Genomic DNA, 23,758 nt, shown 5'->3' on the forward strand with positions numbered 1-23,758 from the left:
GTGCTGAAACATCTCAGGGTGGTTCCCTGAGCTCTCCTGGGATGATCAAGCTCCATGGCAAACTGGGGTCGGGTGCTGCCCTGCTTGCAGTGCAGAGGGATCTGCACAGGACCAAGGAAGAGGAGAGGAGCAGTTAGGAGAAGAGTTAGCGTCTCCTGGGTGCTAACAGGTGTAACAAAGCTTGGGTGAGAGCAAATTCTACCACTTCTCTCCCTCTCCCTGACTGCAAATTTGATGTATTTAATAATCTGTTTGTGCATTTCCCCCAGTCCCTGTAAACCCCAGTCTCACACCATGGGGCAGAAAGAGGGCTGTCTTCTCCTTCTCCCTTCTCAGAGGGGAGAGACAGGAGCTGGTGATTTCCTCATTCCCTGCCTGGACCAAAGCGTTGGAACATCACGTACCCTCCTCTGGTGGGGAAAGCTGTGAATGGAGAAACACAGCCCATTTTGTGCCAGACAAAAAATTGCTCAGGTTAATTTCATGTGGTTCTATTCAGTTCTTCCTGGCATGGCAGGCTTCTGTCATCACAACCCCTAATCTGATTTCTTGGAGAGAAGCCATGCTGAGTAGCTGTGAGTGGCATACACAGCCATGGTGTGCTGGGATTGCCACGTGAGTCAGTTGGGGAAGTTGGGAGCAGGATGCTCTGAATCTGCACCTCATAAGTGTCTCTGGCCCATGTGTGAGGCAGCAATGCATTTCAGTAACAAGTTCTAAGGTCCATCTAGCCCTATGAAGAATCACTGTCTCCCTTCCAGGGTCAATTGTTTTCAAATGGTGTCTGGCTTCTTTCACTGTTAGCATTACCTGTATTAATGGAATACAGGTTTAAAGATGGCTATAAAGAAGGGCTGAAGGACTAAAATAGCAGAAGGCCTCATTAACAGCTGAAATCTGGTCCAATTCCATTTAAGTAGCCAAGTGAAACCTTGTAGATAGGAAATGCTTCATCAACCCTTGCTGTACCAACCTGCTTGAAATAATAATTTTAAATTGACAGATTGCCCTTGATGGGACAGAGGGATGCATCAGGTGGAAATGTCTGCATCTGAGCAGGGGTCTGAGGTCAGAGAAGAGACACAGGTATTTTAGTGTGCAACTTGTTGAATTCCAAAGCACTCATCTCAAATAAGTCAGATGAATTGTCCCTGAAAGGTGCCTATTTCTTTCCAGTGGCTATACAGGGAGACTGCACTAATTAGCCATGATATAGTGCTGTCTGCCAGGTAAAGACCTCAGCTCTGGTGTGGTGAATCTCATCTCAGACTGCCCACCTGGCCCAGATCTGGACGACCACCAGTGCACACAGAGCTACTTTCCTTCAGGTTAAGGGGAGAAAAGACACCCATGAGCTTTGCACTCTGTGTTTCAGTGCCAGTCTCTTATTTAGGGCCACTTTGTTCTGTAGTAACTGTGGTAACCTGGCAAAATGTCTGGCCTCAATATTGAGAGTCCTGAGCCCCCACAGCTCCCATGCTGACTTCAGCCTAGCCAGTATGTATGAACACATGCCAGATGTTGCTGAACACAGGCATTCCTTTGTGGGAATACTGCCAGCCCATAGATACAAACTCTGCCCCACAGTGTATTTGAATATTGAGGATTTATTTCACATTTTGTTCCATGCCTTTCTGAAAGAAAAGCCTTTCCATATGAGACATAGTCTGATTTAGTGTGACGACTTCTGCAGTGAGTTGTCACTGTTTAGCTGGTAGAGTTACCCTGAGAACAAATATATTCATTCCTGGGAAAAGATCCACCAGTGGAGTGAATTTTATTTGCTAAGCTTGTTCATATAAATTAACAGCATGACAAACATACAGAAGATAAAGAGATCAGACCCATGCTGGTGGTTCCTTTGCTAAGGATTGCTAATCTCACACGGCCATTGTTTGAGGATGAGAACTCACCGCAGAGCCTGGCCAACTTTGCTTTCCATGAATAAACAGTGTGTCTGTGCTCTGGTTCTCTCTCACCTCAAAGCTTTATACAAAAGGAGTAACTTTGCCTTCCTTCTGTTTGTATGAGTCCAAGCAAAATGCTTCTTTCCCTGCCAAAAGGTTGTACCTGTATCTGAACCCCTGCAATCTGTTTACCTCCTCTGCTGCCCAGGTCTCCATACTGTACTTAGGTTCCTGCACTTTACCCCAAAGCTTGTGGTGGGAGGTACATTTTCTCTGTTCTCTTCTGGCCTCAAAACACCTCTGTAAAATCAGCTAATCAGGCAATCCCTCCTTTCTTCATCCCTATCCTTTGCTTCTTCTGGACTTCAGTGGTGACTCTCATCTGACTTGTAAACCCTTTAAGGCAGGGAATTAGTTTCACCACCAACCAACCAACCAGGGCTATAGAAAGCCATCCAGGGAAGCTAATTCTAAGATGAGAATTAATATCACTCTCATTCTGTTGCTAGATGTGCCTCCTCCCCTGCAAGACACACAACACTCCCTCTCACTTTCATGTGTGGCTTTAGAGCTACGTAAACAGATATTAGCAGTCTTATAAAATAATATTGCACAATAGCCATGGGGCAGTTCACAGCTGCCCAAGAGTTCTGATTGTTTCCTAGATTCCTATGTTGTTCTCAGTGGAAATCTGCCATTGAAGCACTAGATGACAACCTGAAGACAGGCAGGCTTTAGTAGCTGTGTAAATGTGCAATGGAAGAAGCAATTTCTTACAAACCAATGCTAAAAACATCCTTCTAAAATCCTCCTCCTTTGACACAGTGCTGTGAAATTTTTGGTCTTTGATAACAGAAGAGAGTAAAGACACTGGAGATCAGTGTTCAACAATGTCAAACCCCAAGGAAAGGTGTGTCAAAAGACAAAGCTTCAACAGTGCTGCAGAGATTTTAAAAAAGGGAGGAGAATTTCACACTGCTAAGCTTGTGAAACTTCCTATTTTCGGCACGGTTCTTTCAAGAAGCCTTTCTTAAGAAGGCAGGCTTCCCTTTAAATGTACTTTTAGAGCAGGTTAAAATCTGTGGCATCTTTGGTGGGCATGCTGCCTTTCAACATTGCTGCAGGAACGTTGAGGGTAAAAACCATTTGATGGTCACATTAAAGGTGAAAATGTTTTCACTGTAGGTTCTCCGCTTCACAAACTACCCTTTACTTTTCTTGCCTGAGGCTTCATCTCTTCGGTAGTTATGCAGTGTGACTGAATTGTACATTTACTTTGGCTAGAGGGAAAAACCCCACACAATTACTAAATCCCGATGCAGTAAACAGAGTTCTGTGTCGTGAGCATCTGGCACATCCAGTCACTTGTATTACTTGTATCTCCCCAGTTAGGACCCCCAGCATCAAACTAAGCTTTGTCAGCTGCAATGGGAGAGGTAATGCAAGAAGGTACCTGCAACCGCAGGCAAGCCTTTACCAGTGATACAGTAGGTGTTATGGGCACCCAGTCCCTTAAAAATTAACACATTTGTGATTAGGTATGGTACAGCACTAATTATCTCTGCTTTCTGCCTGGTGGCAGCAGGGGAGAGGGAGCATTCTGTTTGTAGTATGTTTATGAATGGCTCTGCAAGCTGCTGCACACCCCCAGATTATGAAAATAAACCCCTGTCTATGGGTGGGTCTTTTTATGAGCTTTCCTTCAGCCCTTGCTTTAGTTCCCAAGCCAGCACTGAAACCACTGGGTAACAGATATGTGGGGCTTTCCAACTTCAGCCATCTGACTGGAGCTGGTGTCTTCAATCGCTTTCTGCTCAGATCGGATTTAAGGATGGACATGGGAACTCCTTATGTGCTGGGAAACTTTTTCTACTTCTGCCAGCATCTGACACCCACAAGGGAAATAAGCACTAGAAAAGGTATGGTAAGTTAATGCCTGTTCCTAACTCTTGAGGCATCTGCCTCCCAGTCCAATCCAAATCCTAACTCAGTGTGACAATCCACTCACTACTGCCACCAATAGGAGTATAAGCCCAGAGTCAGTCTGGTTTTCACATATGCAGATACTGAATGCTGAGTTTTTCCCTACGGATTACGATTCCAGAACAGGAGGGGTCACTCATTCACTAACTGTTATATGGATCTGTATCCTAGGATGTCTCTTGGCTAGGATCCTGCTAGAATGACTGGTCTCCACTGTGCTGCCAACTTTTATAAAACAATACAGATGGCAATATTTATGCTTGTTGAGTGGTCTTTGAAATGAATATGAGAGTGGCTCAGTAGCACTGGCTTTCACACATCTTACAGTTCCACTCCTAAGCCCGGCACTTAGCTCTTGCTCACTCAGAGCTTTTCCTGCTTTCCATGGAATCCCTGTCTTAGCACAGACTCCTCAGTTTGGTACCTGGACAAGATATTTGGTAACTGACTCACCGTGTTCTTAATGAGCATCAACAGCTCTAAGCACAGGTGGATCTGGACCTCACATGCTGGAGATGCTCAGCTCAAGATCTACCCTTACAGTTTGAAGCACCCAAAGTGTTGACTAAATTCTTCTCTTGGGAGATATCAGACTAATTCTGGACTCACAGGGCTTTGTGCAGTCTTGATGTGTCGTAAGATATATACATCATTAAATATGGGGACATAACAGAACAAAGAATCTCTTCTCATAAAAAGTCTGCCTTGTAATGGAAGTTAAAAGAATGACAACCACTGTGCGGAGTAAAAAAAGCTTCTCAGGGGAAGAAACTCAAAAGTAGGTCTTCATTTTTTGTGGATACTATGGAATGAATGAGAGTGATGTCAGATGTAATATAACACTGGCGTAGAAAGCCTAACAGAAAAAGACACAGTTATGCTGCACTGGCTTGATCTAGACATGAGCTATCCATTAAAAGTAAGTCAAAACCCTCAACTTAATTTTGTACATATGCCATCCCAGCCCCTGGCCTCTCTCTGGGCATTTCAAAGCTGCAGGAGCAAATTTGTCTTCTCAGAAAATATCTCCCTTGGAGGCAAAGGCACTGTGTGCACAAGAGCACTGGCAGCTTCCAGCAGCTTCCAAACACTAACAGTTCCTTGTAAAAATCCCAGATGAAGTTTGGAGGTCCCGAACTGCTATAATCTTCATTAAAATTTTTATAGTCCGGTCCAGCCATGTAGAAACCAACTGGCTGCCATAAAATGCCATCATTTGCTGTTTGTGGGTAATTCACTGTAGCACTGAGTTCAGAAGGTGAATACGACAGAGCTGTACAGGGATTAATTTGGTCCCTGACAGAATGCACACTGTGGGCACAATCTAGAGGAAACTGATGGCTCACCAGTGAGGAAGCGAGTGTTTTCCCTGCAGGCTGCTGGCTCAAGTGGGTTATCTTGGCAGAAAGAGGGCTTTGTTCTGCCACCCTACCCAGCTTGGACTTTCCAGCTCAAAGTCCACAAGTAGAAGTGTAAATACGTAACATCTGATCTCGCCCTCATACAACATTTCCCTGTGGACAACTGTGGGTGTTGGTGTGGCTACTACTTGTTTACACTTGTGTGAGAAGAGTTTGCAAAGCCAAAGACCTCAAAAGAAACCTCTGTAGAAGTGTTTGTTTGCCCACAGGTGTTTCTGAGAAACCGACAGCCTCACTTTCTGGCCTCCAGGAAACAGGCTGTCCATAGCTGTATCCCATGGGAAGGGTTTGCCATCAGGCACTTACCTGACACAAAAGTACAGAACAACTGGTCCTGACTTTTTGGGGAAGTCATGTTCCAGCACCCGGCGGTCCAGCTGAAGCCAGTTCAAGTGTCCCCTGGCAAGAGAAGAGACAGTTTAGAGCCTGGCACCAAAGAGGTTTCTCACTCCTCACAGCAATGAGGTCTGACGTGTTACAAAATGTGAACCAAAATGTGTGCTATTTGCCCTGGACTATTGCATGATATTTGGAAAACACACAATAAATGTTTGAGGAGCAGAGGCGATATCATCCTGGCAGTGTTTCAGTCTGGGAATCGAACTGCTAAAGTTCAATCTGTCAGGGTGAAAGCTGGCAGCACTGAGCAATCAGGACAGCCCAAAATGTTATAAGCTTCACCTTTTTATTACAGGCCCCTGGAGCAGTTGTATCATTAAAAGTCTGTCAAGATTTTCATTAGAAATCCTTATGGTTAAGAGTTTCCATGATGCCTACAGTATATCACTCAAGGCTAAACCTGACTCTACAGCCTCAGACAGTTTATTTACCACCCACATGCCTGCAATAGCCTCTCTATGTTTGCCCAGCCCTCGTTTTTCCTTCTTCAGAGAGCTCTTGAAAAACAGCTGCTCCATGAAGCGTTCCAGCTCCAATTACCACATGCTGCTTTTCTTTTGCCTAGATGGTACCTGTCACTGTTATTTTCTCCTATAATTTATCCATTCACGCCTTGCTGCTGGAAGCTTTCCTGGGCAGAAGTTCTGTTCTTTGTCACATTCCCCGCATTGTACAGCACTGTATGTGCGTGAGAGGTACTGTATAAATACCATTATTTGCATTACAGGGGCATCTTGATGCCTTTTCCTGGTCTTAAAATCAAGAGTCAAACACGGTTGGAAGGGAAAAAGGGATTTTACCTTGGCACTTATTTTAAGGATCCTTAGGTGCATATGTCCAGGTCGAATGCACTGAAATGCACGCCACAGTGCACATCCCCAAAAGATCTGGTATAACATTATAGGTCTTACTAATTAGCATATCTATCAAAAATTCCCCAATGAGAGGCTTGAATGAGCCCCCCCCCTCCCCGAGGAACCTTCCCCTGGATGGTTCTATCTTAGTTTACAGAATGTGCTCTGGAGAGGACCTTGGGGTCTGGGGCACACTAACCTCTACCTACAAAGCTTCTAAAATGTTTGGTCTCCTGGCTGAACAAACAAGTCCAAGAATGTAAGCAAAAAGCACTAAGAATACAGAAGTTGTAAAAAGGTATAACAGGGGTGTAAAAGAAAAGGCAAAAATTCATGATGGCATCATCTCGCTCCCCAGCTGAGATAAAGGCCCTGTTAAATTAGGCATTGTGGAAATACCTAGGGTGACATTCAGGCCCCACTGAAGCTGGCCAGAATTTTGCCATTGCCTTCAGTGATGCTAGGGTTGCATGCTGTGAGCTCTTGGCTGTTGATTTCAGTCTGACCAGATTTCACCCAGAGGGAGGGGCAGCCCTTGCCTTCAGTACTCTGCTGTCTAGACAAGCAAGGGGAAAGAGAATTGAAACGATTTGGGGGAGAATCTTGCAGCAAATAAAGCAGGAAATGGAACTCAGAGGTCCTGAGCTTTATTCCAGTGCCTATTCACCAGCTCATTCTAATCCTCAAGAATAATTCTTCATTCCACTGAAAATGAAAAAAAGGCAAAAAAAAAGAGCCTGCTTTAAAAAAAAAACATTAAATAACTTCTAGAATTGCCACAAGCCTTAGCAATGTACCCTGTGTACAGCAAACACACTAAGCTTTCACAAGGGTTTGCATGTGCATGAGCTTTGGGCAACTGAGAAGCCCCTTCGGAACGTAAGCAATGACATCCCTGTAGCAATTTAACTGGATTTACAGCTCCCCCACTCCATGTTTCCTAGAAAAATAAATAAAAGGGAAAGTAGCACTTTCAGGAAGCTTTGGATTGCCTGGGTTCAATGGGAATTTCTGTACATGGAGGTGCAGAAGAGGATGGGCAGCTCAGGGACCTTCCTGCCCAGGCAGCTCTGGGCTGCCCTGGAGACCTGATGGAACATTGTGTATGCTCACCTGAGCACAGCAAGCTGCTTTGAACCAAGGGATTCAAAATTACTGGTGAGCTCCACTCATCGCTCTCATGGGTTCGGGATCAGAACATTTAGAAAGAAACTCTCCTCGAATTTTGCCATATAGAAGTCAGGAATTCAGTTTAAGCAGCCTTTGCATCTGTTTAGCATTACTTAGAAGTACTAAGTCTCAGCTAGGTACAAGTGAAACATGTGGAGTCAGGGACTTTTCAGACTCATCCTGGACATCTTTTGGTGTACAAAAGGATCAAAGCCTATTTTATCCCCTGCTCTAGACACCCATGTTTCTCTCCAAGACATTTTAGCTTTCAGACAGTTTTTTCTCTAGAAAAAGTTTTTAAATAATTTTTTTCTCTGTTTTTTACACTTGAGGTAAAGGGCAGCCTATACTCTGTAGTAGGGGCACAGACTTGCTGTCAGTGTGACTACTGGAAAGGGGTGATAAAATGCAGATTTTCAAGCCAAACTAGTCACTTCTCATGTCTCCATTACAGTACAGGGGCTGACGGCGAGTCTGCCCAGCCTTGGACAGTGCCGGGATCACGGTGAGGATGGCCTTGTTAACTTGTCTGGATGTAGGGACTAACTGGTCTTGCTCTGGGCAGGATGCAGAGCCGGGCATGCAGCACAGTGAAGGGGGGTTTCCTTCCATCATTTCTGCTGCTGGCATGCTAGTATGGGATCCCTGCATGATTTCCTGTTGTTCAGCACAGATGTGTAGTTTGACAAGTTTTGGTTTTGAAAAGGCAGATGCTCCAGGCTGTCAGATAATAATTCCCATTGATAGATTCTCAGCCTGAGCACCAAAAAAATTAGAGGGATCTACATCTCCTGCTGCATCTCCCATCTTGAAATCTAATTTTACGTATTCTTTTTGTCATGAAGTGCTTTTATGTTTCTTTTAATAGGCCTCAGGAAGGCTGAAATTAACTGTAAAGGCACAGTTATACATGGGATTGAAACAAGCCGTGCTCACCCATTCCTAGCCAAAGTACAACCTGAGCATTTACCACGTAGGCCATGGTGCAAAATGCTGTCAGAGCAAGGAAAAGCCACACTAAACCTGACATCCTATGCAGAACCTGTCCAGTTTCATTTGTATCACCAATGCAGCAGCCACCAGCAGCTGATGGTGTTACACAGCAGTTCCCACCGAGGGCGAGTTGTTGACAATGGACTTACTGTCTACCTCTGTGTTTATTCAAGAGCAATGTCTGGGTTTGCCTAACATGCACAAGAAAGGGCTGAGAAGCCATGGTGCACAGCACAAAAAATCACTTCAAGGTATTTCTTATTTTGAAAATACTTGCTCTTTTCATTTTTGTTTCATTTTAACAGGAGAAACTGGTTGGTATAATCATATATATACATATGCATACCAGTTCCACATTTATGTTGCACACGTACACGGTTCTGAGTACTGGATAACACATTTAATTGCTGCTGAGTTTTTAGGTTGAAGAGTTTCATTAGTCTCATCTGCATGGAGCTTAAATCCAAAGCTCCTTGAGAGGAGGAAGGTCACTTAAATCCCTGCCAGGAGCTAACTGCTCACTGTACTCAATTACTACTTACAGTCTTTCATCGCTGAGGGCTTCTGCACTGCAGATTGTCACCTAACTCCTTGTTTTCAAGCGTGCATGTGCGGCATGTAGAGAGCAGCAGCAGTGAGCAATCACTGGTATCTGCCTGTGAATGTGGACTATCAGGGAGCCAAACCCTGATGCCATTGCACCACAAAACACTTTGCTCTGGAATCTGTCTTCCTGTTGTCAGCAGAACTATTCATGGAGCACAATCCCATGTAAGACAGGAAGAAGTATGGGCATATAACCCTAGGCATGTAGTAATCCTGACAGTTTCATGGACCAATTTAGGCAGCTTGCACTGGGATCCCATTCATACATGCCCGTGTCTAGCTGGATTTCCTTCATGGTTCAGTTTAGAGACACAAAGTAGCTTTTGTTTCATTATCACCATCTATTTGTTCATTCAGATATTTCTATCAGCGTATTCACAAATACTGGTGCAAACAGTTTTGGGGGACCTATAGGGAGGTTGACTATAGGAAGCCAGATAATTTTCCTCTGTTGGTTGTACTCATGTTGGCAGTTAAACTGGTGTGTCAATAACAACCACATAATCACTTTTAGGAAAAGAAACTGGGTCCATTTAGGATACAGACTGAATATGGATTTTGGTGCCCAGGGTCCATTTTGTCGATTGTGTGCAGTAGTTCTGTTTTCTTTTATAAGTAAAGAGTGGCATATCAATGAGTACTTTGCCTCCAGGTGGTTCCATTTATACAGTTTTACTGCTTAGTGCCCAGTTTTCTGAAAAGTGGATCCACATTGATTTGTGTTATAAAGGTATTTGGACCAATAAATCAACTCACACCCTTTCAGTGTCAGACTCATTTTGAATTGAATGGACATTGAGAAAGACCAGTTCACATAATAGGAACCATATAAACTATTTATATTTCCATCAATTGCAACAGAAACAAAAAGCCCTTTAAGCTCACAGATTTTCTCAATTACTTTTGAAGGGGCTGAGAAGCTCATGGAGACGCAAAAGTTTAACTTTACAAATTTTGCAACACAGTGGACTTGGTGATAAAGGAACTGGTCTAGTGCCAGAGCAGGACGTTATTCTGAGAGCTGCACCCTCCATTGGACCAGCTGTTCAACCCGGATGTGGGACACCTGCTCCCTCACTTTGGCTCTGCCACATGGCTGGACAGTGGAAATAGGCTTGCCCCCATTCCCAGGGATGAGAGGGTATTCCAGGGAAGGGTGGTACCCTGTACTGTGGGGAGCTGTGGGATGCAAAAGTTGGTAGCTCTCAATGGAGCAGGTGACTCTGATCTAAGGACAAGTAAGGGATGTAGAAACCCTGTCCATGGCCCAGGTGGGGAGTCTGCAGTAACCCTGGCCACCTGGTCTCAGTGAATGCTGGAGGAGCTGATACCAAGGGAAAGGGTGGTTAGTGGCAATTCATAACCAGCTGAACTAAAACCCAAGCCCTTTCCCCATCCCTTTTCACTTTTAATCAAGCAGGATATTGCTCTTCTGGCTTCCTGTGAAGCTTGGCCCCTTGTGCTGCACAGGGACACCCTTTTGACCTGTGCTCTCCTGCAGTTAATGGCTCACGCTATAAAATGTTCCTATGATCATTAAAATAGGAGGCGTTATTCTCCCCTCCATAATGGTCTGACAATCTAATTTTAGTCATGCTGAATGCAGTAATGACCCTATATTATTACAAGAAACTATTAAGTTGCCAACGGAAAGGTTGTTCCTATTGATTTTCTTCTAAGGTTGTCATGATAGAGCACAACTAATGAATGGAAATCCCCAGTCCAAATAATTTCTAAGTAAATTACTCTCATAGAGCTTGTACTCTTAAATAGAAGAATTGATTTAATACTTTAGCGGCTTTTCTTCTCTCTAAACTTGCAATTTAGGCAACCTCAAACTACATTTATGAACCAGGCATGTTCTGTTTTAGCTGGTTATGAGTCCCCTTCAAGTAAAGCACATAGAAACTCAGTGGAGAGTGAAGAGAAGGAAGTCCCTGAAGGCCTGTCACAGAATTAAAGGGTTTCTTTTTGCATTCCTGGTCTGTATTAGCTAAAGGTCTGTGTTACGTGCCCTGTAAATGCACATTAAAAGACTGTTTTTACTACTTTTTGAAGAAAAGGGATTTTTCAAACTTCCATTTCACAGTGCAGGTTAAGATCCGTGGTATAGACAGCCCTGTTTATTTTCTGAAGTTGACTCGGGACATCTATTCCAAGACTCTGTCCCAAGGCCCCAAGTATATTCTTTTGCTGTGTTCAGTCAAATAAAACGTTTGCTGTTCGTGCCAACTCTATTCAAAGCATTTTACAACTGAAGAGGAAATACTTTTTCAAGGTTATTTTCACAGCATTGAAGAAGCCTCAGTGCAAATGATACAATCACTGTGGGACAGCAGAAGGGCTGCAGACCAGCTTCAGACCAGCTAGGACTTCCTGCTTGTTTCTGGGCTGCATTTCCTTCATTTAATGAGGGTGACCCCAAATCTTTCATCTGGGCTGGCTGAGCATCTCCTGAAAAGCACCCTGCTCCATCTACAGGCCTGAAGGTGACCCAGTGAGTGGATGCCATCACCTAACCCTTTGAGTCCTGCCTGGACAGTGCACATCCATCTGCACCCACCATGTATCTCCAAGCTCTGAGCTCTGCCTTGACAACCTCTGTCAGCTTCTCACACTTCCTCCCTTGCTAACCCAGATCTTTGCTCACACAGTTAAACCTGGAAGTTCCAGGGGAGGCTGGGCTCTCTCTAATTGCTGATATCTCCTCATTAGCTTTCCTTGCACTCCCAGGGGAGCCCTGTGCCCGCCCAGCTGAACTGAGAGTTGGGACTTGCTCAGCTGGTCTCTGGTTACAGTTTGAGATGTGCCTTGTTTCTCAGCTGTGCTCTTGGGATTTTTAAAGGAACATTTTCATCTCCTAGTGTGCTTTGGATTCCCTTCATGGCTTTCCTGTGCCTCTTAGAGAGCACCCACTGAGTAACTTGCTCTCTCCAAGAATAAACACTGTGGCAGGAGCAATTTTCTCCTCCTGCTTTGTGGAAGGCCACTGCCTCCTACTGTTGCTCCTTGGAGAATTAACCTCGTTAATTTGTGTTGGGTTGGAGATCTCCTACAGGGCTGAGCTACTCAAGTCAGTGAGCTGGGATAGATTCTGAGGTCTTGTCTGATTTGGGTCCTGCTTCTGCATGTGCCTGTTGCTGAGCATTCCTCCATCCTGGGAGCTGTGTCCTGAGATGGCCTCAGGCTGCCCAAGGCAGGTGCTTGCCAAAGGAATTGACTTTAGAGGGGTGATTGCTGCCGAGATGAATGCGGATATGTTTGTGCAATTATCCAGCAGCCTCTGATTACCTGATCCTGAATCATTATTCCAGCAGATAATTCACATTTCCCTTCCACTTCAGTAGGAGAGAGGAACTGGCTCATGACAGCAATGCCGCTGACTCAGCTGTTCTGGGGACACAGCATTGGTTTGAAATTTGTTTTTTCGAGATGATTTGGGTGTGGGAAGCCTCTTCCTGATTAATATACAAAGGAAAAACCTATTGCAAACCAAGGTGGGTGTCCATACAAGACATAATCCATATGCCAAGGACGGCATACCTCCTGAGAGAAAACAGCTGGAAAAATGTAACAGGGCGCTGCAGTACCACTGAAGGATCACAGTCTGGGACTAATCATAGCCTTTGGCAGACCTTTAATGTTTCTCCAGCGCAAATTTTATTCTTGTTGTTTAATCTGTGGGTAGATATGGCCTGTCTTGAGACAAAACCTCAAATTTTGTGGTAATTTGGTCCCTGCCTCCCTAGACCTTAGTCTAGGACCTTGCTGCACACAGTGCTGCCAAGAGTTGCCTCTTAGGTCTTTGATTTCTCACACTTACGTTTCATCTGTGAATGCAATTCCAAAGTATTCCTTCTCCTTCAGGTTGAAATGAGATGCCACCAAGTCAAGCAACTCCTTGGCCAAAAGCTTTGGCTGAAAAACAAAAATGAAAGAAAGTGATTAATGAGGAGAATTGGATAGAACTGAACTGTGCTTGAGGAGGAAAACACTATCCTTGAAACTACTCCACAGCTGTTGCTTTTATGTTCCCTCTGGTGTTCAAGCTAAATCTGCAAGGAACATTAGCTCCTTGAAATGAGCAGTAGTTTCCCTCCTAGGTAAATACTAAAAACCTGGCAATTCTGACCTATTCAGCAGTTAATGTCTCTGCAGACAGATGATCTGCTGCCTGCCAGCATTCGGATCTACCAAGACCAGCTCACTCCTGCCTCTCTGATAATTTTAGATGTTAAAACTTTTTATCAAGGACCTTTGCAAACACAATTCAGACACCCACTCTCTCACACACAGCATAGATATACGCTCATAACACTAAGAAAATACACAGTGCCAAAAGATAGGATGTGACAGGACCAAATGGGAAGTAAATGACAGAACAAAATAGTTTCCCATTCAGTATTGCTTGTCATATAGAGATAAGGATGCATCCTCAAATTTAGGCACTTGGAAGGAAAGAAAGGAAAGCAGCACACACTCTCAGAATACTCTTTGTAAGACAATAAAAGCCAAGCTCAGAGAAACAGAGCATGGTTCATCACTACCTTTACTGCAAAACCTTATTTGTCTTTTAACTCTAATATGTACTCCTGCCTCGATGAATTTTCATCTGCTCTACTGTGCTCTGGTTTTTCCAACCACATTTCTGAAGACTTGGCAATAGCACACTCACTTGTGGGAAACAGGAGTACAAAGGATCCAGGTAACTGTAGCCTGTAATTGCCCCAGATCCCAGAGCTGCAATTGTTACAGCAGCACTGGCACAGCTGGGGTCAGAGATCCCAACAATGTTCCCTGGCGACTGCCTATAAGGATTTGGTCTACAAATCTCTGTGCTGCAAACCTCAGTGAAAATAAAACTGTCTGCAGGCTTGACTGCCCCAACAAGTCTGCCAAGCAGCTGAGTCAGTTACCCCAGACGTGAACCTGCTGTTAAACGGAGGTGAAATGATGATGCTGTGAGGAAAACGGGTGGCAGGGACATGAAAACCCTGCTGTTGTAATCGACTGCTCTGTCCTATAAACACAAACACAACTGTAGTAGAAAACCCCTGATTTGTACCTAACTCCTAAACAGATTCATAAGACTCTCAGACTCTCTGAAAATGTCCCTAAACCCAGCACTATCACTCTATCTGACACAGCTGGGACAAACTCACTTCTCTGTATATTTCCCTGGCATTCATATGAGCATTACAGCATCTTCTACCCACCCTGTGGGAACATCCAATGCACAGGGGGTTTCTAGGTTATGCCAGCAAAGAAAGAAGCAATAGCTGTGCCTAAATGCAGCCCTGGCTTGAAGCAGCCTCTGAATACGAGAGAAGTTGCTGTGTAGGAGGAACACTCTGGCAGATAATAAATAGGTGGGATGCAACCAGCTTCATTTTAATTCCCAAGTCAGACTTCTCAGGCACAAATATTGGAGGCTCTGCTATGACAGCGCTGGTGACTGCATTGACCTTCACTCCTGAACAAGCTCCCAAACGGTGCTCAGAGATGAGTGGACCAGGCATGGGATCATAGGTCCCCTGTCCCTGTGAGTCCCATCAAAGACCCAAACAAAGAGCACACCAGCTACACCAGTCCCTTTGGAGACTCCTAAGATACTTCTCTCCTGGTATTGTGCTGGGTGGGATGGACATCTGCATCATCCCTGTCTCCTGTAAGATGAACCTCACTTTGTCAGAGCATTTTAAGGGCAAGCTACAGTTTGACTTATGATATACACAAATATTGTGATGAAGAGGAGGGCAAGACTGCCAGGTGAATTCAGAGATACACAGGCTCAGTGCAGGTACTTATTGGGGCATTGGGTGAGTTTTCAGCTTAACAACAGGCAAACAAGCACAAACTTTTAAAGGAGAGAGAGGAAGAAGGGTTTGTTTCCTCCCATCGACGTGCAGTTTGAAGCCTTGCTTTTCCCCACCCTTGCCCAAGGATCCCTGCCCTTTTCTCTCCTTGCTGGGCCAAATTCTCTCTGCACCAGAAAGGGATTTCTACCCAGCCCAGGGCTAACACTAGAGGAGGGAATGCATCACAGGACTGACTCCTCCATGGCCAAGGCCATGGTGAGGGCAGTTGGTGGAGGTGAATCCAGGCATCCTCATGCTGGAGAGTATTGCAGGCTGGGAGCCACGTGGCTGTCACTGCCTGGTGCCCAGTGCTCTGTGTGACTCAGTTATTTGATAAACGAGCAATTGTGCTGCTAAGCAAGGGAATGAGCCATCATTCAGCCTGGCTGGGTGTCCCACCTGAGAGGGCAGGGGTGGGAAAGAGTGGTAAAACTTCATGCCTCAAACACAGCAGAGTTTTCCCAATGTGTTGGGTTAAGCACATGGAAGGTACAGCTTGAGCTTTTGCAAGAAAGCAGAACAGAGCAATCAACAGTTGATGTGTAACTGGCTGCCCATGGACATGGGGGAGTTATGGGTTCCTCTGCTGCAGTCAGACAACACTCTCACAAGGAACACTGGACAAGGGAGCAAGTCTCTTCTGCTGTTCAGTCACATCATGAAGAAGTGATGCTCAACTTCTCTTGCTGCACACACTGCTGCATCCAGTCCCAGCTAACAAGTGAAGAGCAGCACCCGAACCCACCTGCCTTCAGCCACCCTTCCCTGGATGCATAAATGCAACGTGGTGCTTCCTTATTTCTGCTGAGTGAGACCAGGCTGAAAAAGCCACGGAGAGGTGGTCAGCATGGTGTGACAGCTTTCCTATCTCTACTGCCCAGATGCGGATGCTCCTCTCCCAGCTCAGCCCCCCGAGGCTCAGCAGGGGCACAATTTCCAGTGCCCTTGCCATGGGGCCTCCTCCAAAGCCTGTGGTAGCAGATAAGGCAGGATAACCCTTTGCCTTGCAAGATAAGGGAAAAGAACAATAGATGCACACCCAGCATTGGAGCAGTGCCAGGTTAGTTACTGGGCCAGAGTCCCTGAAGAGGCTTATGGCAGTGAAGTTAAGCCCTGCTAGTCCCCTCCAAGATTACTTTCCTCTCTCCCCTTAAGCTCTGCAAGGTTATTGTCCTTTCCACTGGGATGACTTGGGTGTCCTCCCAACACAGATGGGCAACCTGAGTGTTTGGAGGGGAGGGGAGGAAGGTGTTTCTCCAGGTAGTAAAGACTCCTCGAGACAAACCTGCAAAGCAGGAATAAGGCAGGAAAAGCCAGCCAGGCAGAAGCTGAGCTGCAGCCTGTCCTGCTGTCTCAGGAGAGACACACAGGGTCGATGTTAGTGGTTAATCTTCTTGCCATTCGCGATGGGAACGGCTGAGCAATGACCTCCTTTCATGTGAGCTGCGCAGACAAAGAGCTCGTTAGCAATGCCTGTGGCAAGTTGTTTTAATTCATTATTAATTTCTGGACTTCATTTTCCAGAGGGAAAATTTTGCATTAATAAAACTTCCATCACAGACACATTGAAGGAGATGGGGACTGGTCTCTGAGCGTGGGGAAATCAGTAGAAAGTGGGCCTGGCACCTTCTGAATTCAATAAAATCAGATGGTCAGCAAGATGCACCTTGTGCATCCCACAGGAATAAATCAGGGTAACAGGTGGCATTCAGAGTAGAAACTGAACCATGTCCTCAATGATGCAGAGCTACAGAGCTGGACTGTAGTGCCCTGCGAGCTGGCCAGGCAGGTGTGGAGACCCCTCTGCAACAGCTGCTCTTCATTCCCTTCCTACCCACACCTCCCCGGCATCTTCCATGTAACCTGTATCACAAAAGGCAGCCTGTGGGGCATGTCATAGCTGCAGCTGGCTGGCCTGAACTTGGGATGGGGAACACCAGGAGAAATCCTTTGGACCAGTGAGGGCTGAACATGCTTTTCTGGTGATGTAGGTTGTCAGAGCAGCATCATTCAGCCAGGGAATCCCCTGCTGCTCCCTCCTGCTACAGGACCCTCTTTGCAGAAAGGCATGTAAAGAACAGTGCTCTGTAAATCTATTGCTATTGTTACTAGAGAAATCAGCAGGGACCTTATTGTGGTCCCAGCATGCTGGAGCTGTGGCCCTGGGGAAGAAGAGTCTGCTCTTCTGTAAGTGCTTACCCCTGTCAGGAGGAAAGGATGAGGGACCCATACTCCTGTGTATGTGAGTGTCTGGCACAGACATTGGCCATTTATTAGCCAAACCCTGTCCCTGAGGCTTCTCTGCATGGCAGTAACCTGAGTGCTTTCCTGCCTCTGGACCCCTACTTGTATTCCCCAATTCCTACTCCAGACTGGAACAAGCTACATTTTGCAGCCTGGATTTCCTGGACATGCAAACGTGACATTTTCCACAAAACTTAATACCTCAGGATCCACCTGCCAGGTATGATGGCATAAAACATTGTCCAGGGGATTCCTGATACTCTGCAGAGCAGACAACTCTGCTGTGAAGTCAAGCCTGACTTCAGACACTCTGAGGTTTCTTCCTTCTGTCTTGGAGAGGCAGGGGAGCAGAGATGGACTCATTAGGGGCTGCCTCCTTATTAGTAAAATGACCCAGACATCCTTCCTTGCTCCCTGGGCCATGCAGGAGAGGTTAGTCTGAAATGATAATGCCATACATCCACAAAGCCTCAGCAGTGAGGAGCACAGCGACCACATGGCTGGGGTTTTCTGCAACCCTGCAGGCTTGAAGCAGTAAACTCATTCCCTCCTTGCCCTCCAAAATAGCTGAAGTTTGTTCAAATAATGACTTAGAGGAAAGGGAGATCTTTATCAGTGGTGTCAGGAGGTGGCAGGGAAAGGGCTGAGCCTCAGTAGCAGCTCTGTGACTTGAACTTGCCATGAAGAAAGATTATGGAAAGGCACCAAAGGCAATACAAGAAGGCCCATATGGGATCACACTTGGCTGACACTCTCAGGGATGTCTCCCTTGCCTTTCCCCATTGCTTAAAGAGCCCACTCCACACCACGCCCAAACCACAGGCACAGCCTGTGCTAGTGAAACCCTCAGCAAGAAAACTTCAATGCACGCAATGCCCAAGCTCTGTCTGTATCTCCTTGGCTCTGTTTAAAGGAGCACTCAGCACTGGCAAATTAACCACAGGGGATGAGTCTCTCTTCCGTGCACTCCAGTTATCTCTGCACAGAGGCACTCTACAGGTGTCTCTTCCCAATTAGACATGATGGCAACTTCCCTGAACAGCAATAGAGCACAGAGAACACTGAAGGCAAGTAGGGAGGGGAAGGACAAGCCTGAGAGCTCCTTGCAAAAGGGAAGCTACATGAGGAATGATGATTCGTACTGATTCAGTGTCAAAATCCCAGAGTTTCAACTCTCCTTGATGGATTTATTGGTTGAGTTCATATTAGCATGAGCTCACTAATATGGGCTGCTGTACCCACAGGAGGAACAGGCTGAGCTCTGCTCATGGGAGACCTCCCCAGTGCTGAAAAGAGGAAAAGGAGGAGGTGAGATACAGGTGATGAAAAGCAAGATTTTGCAGCACAAGGTAACATGCTGATCCCATTTTGGTGCCTCCTAACACCTGCCACAGTCAGTGTCACACAGGTTTAGTGATAATACTGACATGCTATGAGCATGTGTTGGCCACAGGATGGAAGGAGAAGGAATAGGGCTTCTGGGCAGAAGGATTTCATAGCCTGGGAGAAGCTTGTTGCCAAGCTGTAAGGAAGGGGTGCCATCCAAAGGGACCTGTACAAGCTCGAGAAGTGGGTCCATGGGAACATCATGAGGTTCAACAGGGTACAGTGCAAGGTCCTACGCTCAGGTCAGGGAAACCCCTGGTATCAATACAAGTTGGGGAATGAAGAGATGGAAAGCAGCTCTGTGGAGAAGGACTTGGGGATACTGGTGGATGAAAAGCTGGGCACGATCCAGCACTTGCAGCTCAGAAAGCCAAACGTGTCCTATGCAGCATCACAAGAAGCATGCCCAGCAGGTCTAGGGAGGTGATTCTGCCCCTCTATTCTGCTCTGGTGAGACCCCACCTGGAATTCTTCATCCAGCTTTGAAGCTCTTAGTGCAGGAAAGACACTGACCAGTTGGAGCAGGTCCAGAGGAGGGTCACAAAGACGACCAGAGGGATGGAGCACCTCTCTGTCTGACAGAGACAGAATGGGCTGTTTCTGTCAGTCATTGTGGAAAATACAGCAGAAACACAAGCATTCCAGTATTAAATATTCAATATAATTAAAAGACAATGTTACTGGGATTTGAGAAGAGCAAGGAACTCTGGAATCATGTGTTTCCCCAGTGGAAAGACAGACTGCCCACCTTTGGCAGAGGAGCATGTTTCTCTGTGACAGCTTCCCATTAAGCTTAGAAATGAGTGAGTTATAGAAAGAGATTATCTATCCACAGTCCAGCAATGCCATGAATAAAAAACAGATGACATGGTATTAGCAGCTGCTGGTAAGTCCCTAGAAACTCAGGCACACACAAAGTATATTTCATTGTTTTATTAACTGTCAAACAAGCCTATCTATTCCCCCTCCCCCACGTCACAGCTTTTCCCTTTTCTCTGTGGCAGAAGGTTTCTGGGTAATGTATGTTTCAACATATGGACAGACGCATGCCGCCCAAACCCATCCAGCACAGACACATGTTGAGCTGTGGTAACCACGTACTTAACTCACAGCCGAGCAATGTCTCATCTCATTAGGCTAAAAACACTGCTACCATCCACTGTCTCCTTGCTGGGGCGATTTACAGTGTGATATAGCGCAAGAATGCAGAGATGGGACACTGTTAAGCCAAGCATAAAGATTGATAAAGCCAGTGATAAAGACTGTCTGCAGGACTGGTGCTTAGCACTGGTTTTGTGCTCTAACCCAGCTGTGGCCAGGCCCAGGCTCCAGGACTCAAACCACTGGCATTTGGCTGTGAATGGGTTTGGTTTCTGCAGGATGGACTGTGAAGTGCGTTTTGTTCAAACCAGCCTCTCAAGTCCTGTTGATTTGGTCAAATTTTGCTCAACAGTCAAAGGTTGAATGTTTGAAAAATATATTTTTGGTGGCTTGAGTTGCAGTGTAAGCTGGGGAATGCGTGCAATGTGGCCAGTCCATCAGCAGGAGAGGTGAGGTGGAAAAGGAATGGTTTGCATGAATGCAGAGCAATTCCTCCCATGGCTGTGCCCGGTGCAGTCCTACAAGGCAGGGAACAGCGCTTCTTTGGTCTGCTCGAGCCTTGGGCGGTGTAATCAGGAGGAAATAGAAATGCCAAACGGTGCTTCATGCACAATTCTTCCCCTCCACTGAGGGGAGCATTTGCTAATGAAGCAAACTCCAGGTCCTCCCCATGAATTAGATCATCTGCTAAAACCAGCCACGACCCCATCCTCCAACACCACGGAGATAAGGGCAGTAAAGAAACCCACATAGGCCCTGTGTGTTACGATTCTGTTCCTCAGGACATTGATACTCAGTGGTCAGCAGCCTTATCTGCTGAAAGCCAGGAAACGCTCCATGCTCACCTGTGTGCATTAGACAGTGCATTGCCCCATGATAGCCACGGACTGTAACTCCTTCCCCTTCTTCCTTGTGCACAGAACACGGAATTCTCTCATCCAGGAGCCACTGAACTGTCCCTCACTTGCAATTCTCATCAAACTGGGTCTGCCAACAGCTCTGTCATCCTCTTGTTTAACCCATTTCATGCATTTCCAAGAAAAGAAAAATCTGAAGTCACTCCATGTAGTGTTGTGTAAATACCCAGTAATGGCCCTTTTGGCCATTGTGTCATCCAAATACAGGGTAACAATATTGTACAAAACTGCTCAGGCTGAAGGCTTGGGGCTTTAGGGGCTGCAATTCCCCTTCTGGGATAGATCCTCTATTCCTCAACTCCATGTTATTATGTCAGCATATGAAGTGCACATAATCAAAGCAGGCTGGGATGTAGTTGGGTGAAAAATTATTCATTGAAATGCAAAATGCCTGGAGAGGGAGTGCCTTATTTTTTATCATGGAACAGCTGAACTTCATCAGTGTTGGGGACCGGCGGCGGGAGCATTGCTCGCACTGGCACAGGCAGCACCTTCTTCCCAGAGTCAGCGGTTGGCTCTAAAAATCTCTTTTCTTCATTTACATAAGCAAAGGAGAGAACTTGCCTCCAGCAGCTGCCTCGGGAATGTGGAGGGTGGTGACAGAGTGACACTGACGTTTTTTCTTGGAAAGTCAACACCCGCAAGTTGTGGGAATTAAGATTTATTAAGGTCAGAGAGAAATAGACAAAAAAATTTCCCACGTTTTCTGAAAAAAATCTGTTTGGTAAAAGGATTAGAAACACTCTACTGACAAGTTGACTCAGAAATATTCACAGATAGCTGCATTTCTGGGTTCCGCTGATACCTGACACTCCATATCTTAAGTCAGAAGGCATTGCTGATACTCTCTGATTCCCCTACATATTAGCAATGGGAATCTGCTTAAATAATTTTGCAGTCACAGAAAGCAAAAGCATGAGCTGGCCAAGTGTGCATGGCAAATTCAAGTCAAAAGCAAAATGAGAAGCAATTGGTGGGATGAAAAAGGCACTTTTGGGTCTCTAGTATCCCTCCTCCCCTTCTTGTCTGACACAGATGCAGCTGCACTCTTCCCCCATTCAGAAGGGGTCTCTGTTGATGCCCAGTGACCCCATTCCTCCCTTGCCATCTGTATCGCCCCGCTACTCCAACAGAGTTTTCAGGTGACTGCGTCCAAAGAGGCCAGCCAGCTGCAACTGGTACCGGGACAGGAAATCTGCTCCATGCTCAGATCTCTCTCTCATCCACAACAAAAGCCTCAGCACTTCCCTCTTCCCTCCCTTAGCCCTCTGCCTGCTCCAGTCCTTTGTCTCCACTGGGAACAGCTGATGTCCCTACATACAGCTGAAAGAGCCTGGCTGATGTGCTGAGGATGGCAGAAGGAAAAGCCCAGGTTTAGGGCTGGCCCTGGCTCTGATCACATATTTTTTTCTCCATAGACCTGAAGAACAAGGAGGTTTGGTGGCTTAGTGCACTACATCCCACATGAGAACCTGCCTCTCTGTCTCCTGCAGGACTGGGGAGAGAGAAAGCATGCTGTGCCTGGCATTCAAACTGTCCTGGTCTGCCCTGACCACATGGGGTGCCAGCAGGACGAGCACACTGTAAAGTATTTCTTCCTGGGATCCCCCAAGAGTCTGCATCTCTGAGCTGTGCAGTCTGGATGTGCAGGCTCGATGCACATCCCCTTTATGGAGCATCTGTGCCAGGTCCAGTGTCCCCCAGTGCACCTCCCATGCGCCGGAGCGCTGGTCTGTGCATGCACAAGCAGTCCTTTCTGCACAGGATTTCCAGAGGAATGTGGTCAAAATCCTCACATATCCCCCTGGGTTATCTTTCTGGGCAGTAAGAAAGATCATGCAGGGTAACCTCATGTGAGGACTCAAGCCACCCTTGAGTCCTTTCCAACTGAACTGTGGCCAGGAGCATGAACTGAATGAAAAGAAGGCCAACCACAGAAGCAAACCCAGACTGGAAGGGAAAGCAGACATCTTTTTTGGAGGGATTTGATGGAAAGTGTGGAATTCCTTATGCTGACTGGTGTAAAAATGGCTTTTGTAGCACTGCCAAGGTTACTGCCAACTCATCTAATCAGCTGTGAAAATATCACTGAAGCAAGTTAAAAAGTCGCCCCAAGTCAATTTGCGCATGCAACTTTTATTATTCTTTACTTAAACTTTCTAGATTTGTTTTTGGATTATTGGAAGAAACAGATCCTTCCTCTATTATCTGTCTTTGGGTTTCTCCCAAAACCTAACACAACATCGAATCTGGTTTGACCTTTACAAGACAATCCTGAAGACAAGCTTGGCTGGCTGCTTGCTTCGCTATGTGCCTACTCCAGCAAATACTGTATTTTCAGGAGGCTGCTCCAAACTCCATGAGAAGTTTTACAGTATCATCAAGAAATACATGCTGTGGGTTAATACAGTTTTAATGAAAATACATCCCAAATTTGACTATTTTGACTGAGATTTTTTTTAACTTTCAGGGAATTTAGAGCAAACTTATGAGGCACTAACTCAGAAGGACTGGTGCAAAATAAAGGTACTCACTTATGTGGACCCAAACAAGCAACTTTCAAGCAAACTCAGTTCCTTTAGAGCAAAAGAAAACCCATTCCCAGCTATGATGATCAGATTCACTAGCCCTTTAAATCATCCTCAACATCTTGAATGTATTAGTGATCTATTTTGTAGCTTCCCATCTCCTCATACATGAAGCATCTATGAGATTTGTATGTTATAAATGAGAAAAATATGGATGATAGATCAGCAGAGGAGAAGGAAGATGCCCACACACAGGAGGACTTTCCCTTGGTTTAAGGCCATCAGTTTCATATAAGCAGTAGAAAGAAGTATCTAAACTTCAAAGCAAACCCCGATTTTGAAGGTCACAGTGGCTTCAGAATCTCCCACTCCACCTGATCTCCAGATCGCT

General features: G+C 45.8%; 1 protein-coding gene across 9 annotated transcripts in view; it reads right to left on the bottom strand.

Annotated features, from left to right (window-relative positions):
- The window catches only part of FRMD4A (FERM domain containing 4A), a 359,217-nt gene that overhangs the window by 84,588 nt on the left and 250,871 nt on the right, over positions 1 to 23,758 (bottom strand). For all 9 annotated transcript variants that reach the window (XM_039570496.1, XM_039570495.1, XM_039570497.1 and 6 more), the window contains 2 exons: positions 13,157 to 13,251; positions 5,618 to 5,710 (listed from right to left, as the gene is read on the bottom strand). In XM_039570496.1, coding sequence (XP_039426430.1) covers positions 5,618 to 5,710; positions 13,157 to 13,251 — 188 coding nt within the window. The remainder of the gene's footprint in view (positions 1 to 5,617; positions 5,711 to 13,156; positions 13,252 to 23,758) is intronic.

The sequence above is a fragment of the Corvus cornix genome, chromosome 1A (genome assembly GCF_000738735.6).
Source record: "Corvus cornix cornix isolate S_Up_H32 chromosome 1A, ASM73873v5, whole genome shotgun sequence".
Lineage (NCBI taxonomy): Eukaryota > Metazoa > Chordata > Aves > Passeriformes > Corvidae > Corvus > Corvus cornix.